The sequence below is a fragment of the Kryptolebias marmoratus genome, linkage group LG24, assembly GCF_001649575.2.
Source record: "Kryptolebias marmoratus isolate JLee-2015 linkage group LG24, ASM164957v2, whole genome shotgun sequence".
Classification (NCBI taxonomy): Eukaryota; Metazoa; Chordata; class Actinopteri; order Cyprinodontiformes; family Rivulidae; genus Kryptolebias; species Kryptolebias marmoratus.
Window position 1 is genome coordinate 5,410 of NC_051453.1, and position 10,856 is coordinate 16,265.

General features: G+C 43.1%; 2 protein-coding genes across 2 annotated transcripts; both read right to left on the bottom strand.

Annotated features, from left to right (window-relative positions):
* Positions 1-6: 6 nt before the first annotated feature.
* LOC108248350 (alanine aminotransferase 2-like) lies at positions 7-5,256 on the bottom strand. Its single transcript, XM_017437080.3, has 11 exons — positions 5,125-5,256; positions 3,787-3,876; positions 3,599-3,707; positions 3,375-3,511; positions 2,989-3,232; positions 2,477-2,556; positions 2,263-2,399; positions 1,976-2,147; positions 922-1,077; positions 406-518; positions 7-188 (listed from the first exon to the last, which is right to left on the bottom strand). Exons 1-11 carry the CDS (start codon positions 5,221-5,223, stop codon positions 95-97), a joined length of 1,431 nt encoding a protein of 476 aa, XP_017292569.1. The 5' UTR covers positions 5,224-5,256; the 3' UTR covers positions 7-94.
* A 329-nt stretch (positions 5,257-5,585) lies between these two features.
* LOC108248349 (alanine aminotransferase 2-like) lies at positions 5,586-9,701 on the bottom strand. The gene is made up of 11 exons (XM_017437078.3): positions 9,444-9,701; positions 8,567-8,656; positions 8,374-8,482; positions 7,606-7,739; positions 6,976-7,219; positions 6,828-6,907; positions 6,602-6,738; positions 6,299-6,473; positions 6,057-6,212; positions 5,849-5,949; positions 5,586-5,778 (listed from the first exon to the last, which is right to left on the bottom strand). The coding sequence occupies exons 1-11, from the start codon at positions 9,546-9,548 to the stop codon at positions 5,619-5,621; spliced, it is 1,491 nt and encodes a 496-aa protein (XP_017292567.1). The 5' UTR covers positions 9,549-9,701; the 3' UTR covers positions 5,586-5,618.
* Between the last annotated feature and the right edge of the window lie 1,155 nt (positions 9,702-10,856).

Below are 10,856 nucleotides of genomic sequence, written 5' to 3' on the forward strand. Positions count from 1 at the left end.
AACAGGTTTCTGCCAAACCTGCAGACCTGCTGAAAAACGTCTGAAACATCCAGGACCAGGACCAGGACTGGGCACCTCTGCCTTAAGGAGGTTTTCAGTGTGGAAACTGGTCCAGGAGGCGAAGATGAAAGGAGCGAAGACGTGTCAGGACCTCCTCCAGAGCTGCAGGGGGCATCAGAACGCAGAACCTGAGAGCAAAAACAAACAAGGTTTGCACCAAAAACTGCAGTCCAGGTTGGGACATGGGAATTTAGTTAGAAAAAACAAACAATTGGAAATAGACCTTGAAACATCATATAGCTGGATTTTATTAACTAGCATGACTCTCAAGTATTTATTTTCTTATATCAGTGAGTGATCCTTATGAAAAGCAAACAATAGATGAAAAACTAGTTGTTTTTTCACCTGACGTGAAGGTCGTTACGGTCATGTCCGTTCTCACAGCCTGGTCCAAAACAAACCCTTTCTTCCTCCAGAAACCTCTGACAGAACAACACGTCCGCCTCCACTCCTAATGCCTGGGATCGGTGACAGAAACGCTTCATTTGTCCGTTTTTACCGCAGAAAACACAACTGTTGCACATAGTTTAAAGGTACTCTCTGCAAAGCCAACAGAAACAAGGTTTTCCTAAATCAGCTGGTGCAGTTTGAATGAGTTTATTCTGGTAAATGTTAATATGTAAATCTGAAATGCGGGTTTGCACTCAATATAAACAAAGCACTTGTACCAGACGGCTCTTTGTTGACCTATTCTCCGTCTGTTTCTGCAGGTAAACAGTCCCACCTGGCAGCAAATTAACCATCAGTTGCTTCTTTTAGATCCGTCTTCACGACGTTGCAGCGAGTGCCTTTAATCTTGTTCACAATCAGGTTTGACACACAAGGAATGAAAAAATAAATTGCTTTTTGTGTCACGCTGACCTCGGCCTCCTCCAGCATCTGAGCTGGTAGATTCAGACGAGGGTAAAGAAAGAGGCCCGCCATCGCCGGCTGGCAGCTCACTCCTGGCAAATCATTCAGGAACTCGCAGGCTCGCCGGGCATTCTGGGCAAGAATGTCATCCATCCGAAGAATCTCCTTCAGGAGGAAACAAAAAGATGGTGGTGAAATAAAACATGAATGAATGAAAAGCAAGAGGGTGAAAGAGATGGTCTGGATAAATTCTGATTCCAACGATCCAACAGGACGGTTTGACTCTTCATTATTCAAACCAGTTGATTTTTATAGAGTTCACACAAACGCTTTTCTGTTTGTACTTTCTGCTCTACATTATTTACAACCAAACTCCTTCCTCATACTTTGTGCTACTTTAAATATTTATACATCTAAATGTTCGGCTGAATTGAGAATACTGCCCTACGACTTCTACTTTTTGTACCTTTTACACTTTTCAAAACATTTACCTCTATAGAAATACACTGAGACCTCCTTAAAAACAATCTTTTCTAAAATCAGCGTACCTGCTCTGTTTTTGTCTTCTTATGCTCCTTTTAGCTTTTAGATACGGTCAAGCTAATTTTGATTGATTGAGTTTATTCAGTAAAAATAATGCTCATACAATAAGAAGACTTGGATGACACAAGAAAGCAAAAACACTTATTTCCATTGTGGGCCAATATTTTTGCTTTTAGCTACTGTTTTGCTGATTTTACCTTCTGTTCTGCATGTTTTAACTTAAACGATTAATTTTTTTATTATCATACAACTGCCAACGTTCAACTTAAAGAGGATATATGAAATTGATTTCTGTTTTTTTTATACATTAGCTGCCTAAAGTTGCTACCAAAATCCAGAAAAAGCACAACTTTGACATTTTGTTCTAGCTTAGAAAAGCATTTAAAGTTGTTAAATAGGAGGAAACTGTTTAAACTATCATAGAACAAATATGGCAGAAAGTAGATTTAGTTCTCCTCTACACAGGTTATGGCTGAGCCGGTAAGGAATGAGTATTTTGAAGAAGTTTGTGGTGTCGTACCTGTGTGTACTCTTTCTCTGAAGGATCTCCAGGTGCCGGCGGGTTGACCATGACTTCCAACGCCAGCTGTGGTAAAATTGGAGGGCTGGAAGGAGCCTGCATGTTTTTTAAAGCCTGTTGAACATCTGGATCTATGTTGACCACCTCCATGTAGCCTCCTCTCAGACCACACCTAAACACAACGGGAACATCTGATTTTTGAGGTGAAATGAGTACAGTAGGGAATGTTCCTGAAAATATAATTTTATTGGCTGTTTGGAGTTTGATAACTGAACAACAACACTCACTCCCCCATTCTGGCTGTGGAGATCGAGTGCAACGACACCAACTCCACTGTGTCCGAGTACGGTTCACCCATCTCAAACAGGACCTTCTTATAAGACAAAAATGTTTTGTCCCGTCCGAACACGCTGTCCTGGAATACCTGAAAGGTGCAGACAGGTGTGAAGAGGTTAGAGACACCGATAAGAACAGATATGTAGGCATTCAGCACGTCGTTACCTCTTCAACTAGCAGAACGAGGCCTTCTGATGAGGCAAAACGAATCACTTCCCGGATGGTTTTCCTGTCCTGAACGTGACCTGACAGAGCCATCAGGAAGGGGTCGTTATAAAAACTAAAAAAAATAAGAAGCTGTCGGCTCTTCATGTTTTAATCCAGCCAATGACAAAAACAAACATGAACCAGAAAAACTATAGTGAACACTGAGAGCAGACGAAGAAACTGAAACTGAGCTGGGAAAGCTAAAAGTAGCTAAATGCTAGCAAAACATGGCAAACCAGTAACTGAAAGCTAAATGTAACAAAGGGCTAGCTAAAAGAAGCAGAATGATAGCTAAAACAGAAGCTAAAGAAAGGCTGCTGTGTGTAGTTGTGTACCTGTGGGGTGTGTAGTTGTGTACCTGCGGGGTTGTGTACCTGTGTGGTTGTGTAGTTGTGTACCTGTATATCTGTGTACCTGCGGGGTTGTGTACCTGTGTGGTTGTGTAGTTGTGTACCTGTGTATCTGTGTACCTGTGGGGTTTCCTGGGTTGCTGATGTAAATGGCTCGGGGCTCACAGCGCCCCCTGGCGGCTCTCAGGGCTCCGTGCAGCTGGTCCGGCTCTAAGGCCCAGCCCTGGTCCTCCAGCAGCCGGTATGGCAGCGGAGTCAGCCCCTCCTCATCCAGCAGCATGGGCAGCGTGTGGGGGCAGGGCAGGGGGATCAGCACACCTGTCTGAGTAAGCCCCTCCCCTCTGGACAGCAGGTGTAAAACCAACTAAAGACAGTAAAGATCCACACCGTTCAAACTTTTGTATTTTTGAAAATATTTTACCTGCTTTTAGCCACAGTTTCTTCAGTCAGAGCTTTTGGATCCTGTGCTTTATCAGAAGTATGAATCCAATCCCTGCTTTTCGTACCGACAGAACCTTCTGGGATCCGCTGCAGAGGACGATGTTTTCTGGGTCAGAGGGAATGCCAGCATCTCTCCTGGTGATGAACTCAGCAACAGATTTCTGGATTTGAGGAATCCCACAGGAGGAGGGAGAGTACGACCCTGCCATGCCAAAACGGACCGGTCTTTAAAAACAGGAAGAGACAAAACTTTTCTGTCAGAATGGGATAAATATATTCCTCCTCTAACCGATGCTGCCTCCGTTACAGGCCTCCAGCAGCTTCTGGGCCCGCTGTCTGACGTCCAGTGGAAGGCTGTCTTCTCCGAGGAGCTCGGGGTACAAACACACCGCCAAGACCTGAGGAACAAACAGGAAGTGCTACAGGTTCAGTTAGGTGGTCACAGAGGCGCTGCGGGGGGAAATGTTTGACACCAACCTGACGAACAAATGAGAGTGGAGGCATTCCTGCCCTGTGGGGGTCACCTGAGCTGACATCAGTCACCTTCTGGAAGGGTTTCTGCCCCCCCTGAGCAGCAGACATTCAGAAACAACGTCACAGAATCACTTTGTTCTTTTCTTTTCGTTTTCTACTTCCTAACTGTCCTTTTGCTCCTTTAGCATTTAGATAACTCATAGCTGCTTTTAGCTAGTGTTTTCCCTCATTTTAGCTGATGCTCTGCTCTTTTAGCTTCATCTCATCTTCATCTTCAACTCAAATTTAGCCTCTCTAGCAAATTTTCTTCAGCTTCAGTATTTTCACAGAAATGTCTTTAGTTTCTTGATCAGTTTCAGACTTTAACCCTCAAACACAGAGCTGTGTCTGAGTGTCCTCACCGCCTGTCTTTGGAACATCTAAGCTGTAATTAACCTTTTCAGGGGGTTTGTACATCTTTTTATTTGCCTGAACCAGCTTTAAAGCTTGTCTGTTGTTTGCAAATCCTGAGTCCTACATTCAGAACTCGGGCCGACACAGTTCTTATCTTTACAGCTGCTGTTGAAGGATTAAAGCTTTACAGACCGACTGGCTTTAAGAGGCACTTGCTGCGATTTAGTTTGGTCAGGCTTTTGAGGAAAGCTAAACTTCTTAAACAACAAAATATGAGTTAAATAAAGGCCAAAAGAGAAGTATATATCAAAGTAATCACAGATTAGTTTGTTTTTAGGCACAGTTTCACCTGAGAATTAAAGATTCTATACAACTTATGATGTCATTTTCAAGGTTTCACCAATGTTCAAAAGCCTGGCGTGGAAGGTGGCGAACAATATGCATTCTTTAAAATAAAGATTTAGGGTGTGAGTTTTTTCTGTTTCTCTTTCCGTAGTTTTCTCTGGTGAGTCATTGTTAATCATAAACACGAACTTCATGAATCCTTTTAACAGCAGCCACAGAGATGACCTTGAATAAAGTGACTCAAATGTCCAGATCTTATCTATATTTTCTTACATTTTTATTCTTTTTTTTTTCCTTATTGCCTTTATGTACTTTTGCTACACCTAATTCAAGACAGAAATTACTTCAGTGTTGTAAACCGACGCATAAAAGTAAAGGTTATACAACTCTGTGAGTCGTTAAACTCCTCAGCAGCAGTAAAATAAACTCAACCAGCAGCTGCAACATTTTTACTGGAAACAGAGAAACTAAAAGCACAAAAGTGTTTAAAACTCAAAAGCTGAAAAGAAAATACACTGAGACAGTTTGGTGATTTTCCTTTGAGCCGATACAGATGAGTTTAAACACGTTTTTTTGTTTTGTTTTACTCTGCAGGTGACTCACCTGTGAGAGCTGCTCCGTGATTCGTGCAGCCAGGCTCTGCAGGCCCACCGGGGTTCTGATCCGTCGGACCCTCGGGTTCACGTCCTGCACGGAGCTCATGTCGGATCCTCTGAGGGGTCAGAAACACACCCAGCAGGACACTCGGGAGGCGGGTGTTAGAGGACGTCAGAAAGGATTGTTGTGGTGATAAAGCAAGGTTCACAGCACCTCAGTCCTGCTGTCAGGTTCAGTTCAGTTAAAAACCTGGAATATCCTAAACCTGGTTACCTGTGGAGACTTCTAATGAGAACCAAACGCTGATACATGAAACAACAACAAAAAGGTCAATTAAGCCAATTTTTATTGATTCCAGATGAATTAATTCCAATTTAATGTCATTTAAATACACTTCTGTGCAGTTAGTAAAAAGTTACATCGAATCTTCGCAGTGACTCATCCTTGGTGGATTTCAAGGGCAGAAAACTTAAAAAACGAAAGTTTAAAACAAAGTGACTTTAAATCATCAGGGGTTCAGATCGAATTGTTTTGCAAGACCGTCGATTTGAAGCTACTAGTGCTCTGTCTTGTGCTTTCCTGTTGATGAGACGAAGGTGGAAGGAGGACAGTCGAGACAGAACCTCCTCCAGCGTGTCTGGAGGAACACAGACGCTTAGCCTGAAGGACAGAAAACAGTTTTCAAACATCAAACCAGAGAAACGCTGCTGTGCCACTTCCTATGTCCTACCTGAGATGATGGCTGCCAGGTGTTCCACCTGCACCTATGATAAGCCCCTCCTCCTCCAGTAACTTCTGGCAGTACCAAACATCTGCTTCCAGCCTGGTCGTCTGAAAACAGGAAGACAGAAAAACCAAAAAGTCTTTGGATGCCAGGTCATCATGTTTGTTTGTTTTAACAGATGAAAAGAGAAAAGTGACAGTTTCTGAGTTCCCACCTCAGCTTCCTCTCGGATCTCCAGCGGGAGATGCAAACAGGGATAAAGGTAGATCCCCCCCATCGCCGGCTGACACCTCACCCCTGGTAGATCATTCAGGACCTTCAGAGCCCGCTCAGCATTCTGGAACAAAGTGGCACGAAGAAACCAAGTCTCCTTGGGAGAAGGAAAAGAACAGGAAGTGGTGTGTAAGAACCAGAACAAACATCAGCAGCTCGTGAGGGGGTTTGTTACGTCTGAACCTGAGCGTGAGCGTCGTATGAAGAGTCTCCAGGCTGGGGAGGGTGGAGCATGAGGTCCAGAGCGAGCTGTCCTGTAACAGGAGTACTGATGTCAGTGCAGAGCATCGTATCGACAAAGTTCATCACCTCTGGGTCCATGTTGATGATCTCCATGTAGCCTGCTCTCAGGCCACACCTTCACAGACGGCACAAGTTTAGAACAAATATGTCTCCTAAAGAACAGAACGTCTGTAAATAGTGCATGCATGCAGAAGAAAACACTAAATAAAAACATTGGTGAGTCCTGAGACAGGAAGGACCTACTCTGCCACGCAGGCGCAGGATAACGAGTGGAAGGAGATCAGCTCCACGCTTTCTCTGAAGACTTTGTCCATCTCAAACAGGACCTTCTTGTAGGAAACAAACTCTTGGTTCTGGGCGTACACACTGTCCTGGTACACCTGGGGATCAAAGGAGAACACCTGATGGCTCTGGAAAGGTCTCTGGACTCTGAATTTTGGCCCAGTCTGAAGAGACGGTTCAGGATCACCTCATCAACCAGCAGCACGAGTTTCTCAGCTGCTGCAAACTCGATCACTTCCTGTATTGACTTCCTGTCCTGAACGTGTCCTGAAAACGCAAACAGAAGAAGTGACAGCAACAAGGTGGCTTTAGTTAGGCTGCTGTGTGTCGTGTACCTGTGGGGTTTCCAGGGTTGCTGATGTAAATGGCCCTGGGCACACAGCACCCTCTGGAGGTGCTCAGAGCTCGGTGCAGCTCCTTCAGGTCAACGGCCCACTGTCGCTCCTCCTCCAGCAGGTAGGACACTGCCTTCACGCCGGCCTCCTCCAGCAGCATGGGCAGTGTGTGTGGGCACGGCAGGGGGGTCAGTACACCTGTCTGAAGATGCCCCTCCCCTCTGGACAGCAGCTTCACAATCACCTTAACCAAAAGGAAATCCAAACTCTGTTCTCCAACATGAAGTGCAACATTTTTCTTCCTTAAATATTTGTAAGCTTCTGTCTGGTTTTCAGCAGATTCAGCTTGACGCTTTGTTTACATTAAGTGTGTACCCGCATTTCCAAATTGATGATAAAGTAAACTCTTTTAAACTGCCCCATTTAGGTTTTCATGTTAGGTTTCATATTTTGCAACGAGTACCTTTAAAATTTATGCTACAAATTTTGCTACAAAATTAGCACTGCATCACTTATTTAAAAGCTCTGCAGATTACAAAACAGTTACCTCAGTTAGAGCAACATAATGTTCATCATGTTGGTGGTCTAATTTTTCTCGAGGACGTACATTCTGACGTTTTTACGCCTCACCATCTGTGCTTTCTGGGCACCACAGGAGATGAAGATGTTTTTGCTGTATGCGGGAACCCCAGCGTCTCGTCTTGTGATGAACTCAGCAATTCTTTGCCGGACGTGACGCAGTCCAGAGGACTCTGTGTAGGAACCTGAACACAAGTTTATGAAGCGTGTTACCATTTTGGTCAAGCCTTGTAAACGTCCTGATGCACAATCTAACGGGATATTGGGAGATCGCTTCAGATGTTTTGGTGCTCAGCGTATATTGTGGCGATGAATATCAGGTACCAACACACCAAACTTATCAATGTGTGTGAAGGTGGCCTGAGTTAAGAGTCATTTTTCTGTTTGAAAACTGTGTTGAACTGTGTTGACTCCGACAGATAATCAGTTATAGATGATCATCCACTGGTTCATGAGGCATTTTGTTCAAAGTGCAGACAAACAAACACACACCCAGGCAAAAGAAGGGTTAAAAGAGCAGAAGTTTTTCTGAGGAAACAAATTAACATGATGAAGATGCTAAAACTGGAAAGAAAATGGCACTGTCTCTGGCTCCCACTCAACTTAAGAATCAACTTCAGTAACCTCAAACATTTCAATGTTTTGTGAAACTTAACTAGTCTGCCAGATCTGAAGTGAATTTGGTTACTGATTTGTAAATGTATGAATGTTTTCTCCAGTTGCATTGAGCTCGTTTGGCCTTTATACTGTACGCCTCTTCATTAGTTGAGATCTTTGAACAGAAAAGGTGTTTTTTCCCCACCGCCAGAAAGTCCTCACCGACACTTTCACCATCACAAGACTCGAGGAGCCTCTGAGCTCGTAGTCTGACATCTAAAGGAAGACTTTCTTCGTTCAGCAGCTGAGGGTACAAACAAATCGCCAGGACCTGAGAAACGAGAAAACATTCACTGAGGACAAGAGAAAAGAAGATATATGTAAATGCACATAATCCAGTGTGATAAAAACGAACCTGTCGAATGAATGTGACAGGTTTTATTCCTGTTCTGTGGGGATCACCTGAACTGACGTCAATCGTGTCCTTGAAGGATTTCTTTGCCCCCTGCAGGAGATAGCATCTTTCTGCTAATCAGGAATACGTTCAGTGCTGAAAGTTCACCTCTGACAGGCAGAGATTAGTCTCCGGATTGGTCAGGATGTAATCATGCAGTTGTGTGCCACACTCACTGCCTGGATGGCATCATAAATTCATTGGACAAGAAGTTTATTCTTCTGCTTTTCTAGTTTTTTTTTGTAACATTTGCAAAAAAATCATTCCATAAGTCTTAAATGTTCAGATGCAACTTTACAGCTTTGACCTTTAACCTACTGACTGAGGCCTGTAGAGTATGTCTGAAATGTTTTCCACTTGTAAATAATCTCTCTCTCTCTTTAGAAATTTGGACTCTGTACAGTTTGGAAATGACCTTTGACCCTTCCGAGACTGAAGGTCATTGCTGATGTCTTTCCACCTTGGCGTTGTGTGAACAACCAGACAAAATAAAGTCGCCAGTTTTTCTTCATCTGGTGGTTAATCAACCATAGATCTGTTTTAATATTAAATATCAGCTGGTAAACAGACTCCCCAACAAATTAAACCACTATATTCCTTTTGTTTTTGTTGTTTTTAGGCTAAATCCTGCTGTAGTTTCCTCTGCAAAGCCGTAGCCAATTACAACTCCTTACTGAACTAACAGTAATTGTCTTCAGGGACACCTTTCTTTTAAGATCTGCCTGCTCTCTGTTCACCCTTGATACTCTACCAGAAAACGAGTTGTTTCAGGACATTTTTCTTGCAAGTTTAGAGCTTTCGGCTTGGAGCCGGTCGCACAGTAACTCTTTGTACTTACCTTTGCGATGTCTCGTTTGATGTCCTCAGCCAGAATCTGCAGAGAACTTTGTGAGGAGACTGTGATCGTCCTCACTCTTGGATTAATGTCTTTCAGGGAAGTCATCGTCTTTTGGTTTGTTCGTTTGCTCAAACCTTTTGACCCTGCTGTCCTGAGGCCTCAGTTTTAAAACTGAGACCTATTTAACAAAGAGGACAACAAAGAGTTTTGTCTTAGTATAATTTATTTAAGCTAAACAGCTGAGAATCACTGAGCTGAGCTGAGTCGGCAGAGTGAGTCTGAAGCATTACAGATAGCTCCCCCTTCTTATATTTGTAGGATGAGGAGGGGTCAGGGGGGGGACAGAAGGGTTAAAATAAACTGATCAAGAGGAGGTAACAATTGACCTCCTGGCCCCCTGTACACCACGGCCCTTTAAAGATAAGATGAAAGGTATTCTGAACTAAACTAAATCACATCACATGAATGCTTTGTTTTTTCCACAGTTCACATGAAGTAAGAATCCTGTTACAGACCTCAGGGGTTAAACCACCCTGTGGTTTCTGTTAAATCTTCAGCGTTCACAGTGGAAAGAGTTGGAATATGTTACTAATCTGCCTGTTTGATGTGTAATCCATTCAATACAGTTTTGTAATGTTCACCTCAAAATGCATAATTATTTAGGTGGACTTTGTACAAACTCTGTAACTTCTAAAAAAATTAAAAATAAAAAGTTTCTCTGTGACTCCAGTAAGATAAGTTCCCCTTTTTGCCAAAAAACCATTATTTTAAACTCAACGTTTGACAAAACGGTTGTAAACTGGACAAACGACGTGCTGTGATGTAGGAATCTAATAATCATTTGTTACAAAGTGGAGCTCTGGGAGTTTTCTGTTTTTTTAGCCTTGAGGCGTAAAGGTGAAACATTAACTTCCACTCAGACTTACTTACGATCAATTACTGACCAGTAATTTGTATTCTGGTGTAAAACAAACTTGAATAAGGGCTGAACTCTTTCGGGTTCCGTTGCTTACTTTTGTTTCACTTTAAAGCATCCTGCAGGGTTTCTACAGCAACAAATTGAAACACCAGGACGTCAAAATGGTCATCTAGACCCTCCTCTTTTGATTGACACCTCTTTTGACCAATTAGGTCAATGCACAAATTATGCAAATTACTGAAAACCTAGTTACCAGAACAATAAATTCCAATGAAACTCTCAAAAAAGAAAGAACTGGCTGCACATCTACCACCCAAATTCAAGATGGCCACCACAGCTGATCAGCCTTAGCCAACAGTAACCTGGTCACTGAGCTAAAGTTGGACGTGGTAGTAGCCGAGAGTCATCCTCAACACGAACTCCGAGCGTTATTGTCCGAGATTGTGCGTGATGTTACTAAAACATCAATGCCTGTCGCTGCCATGAGAAGATGA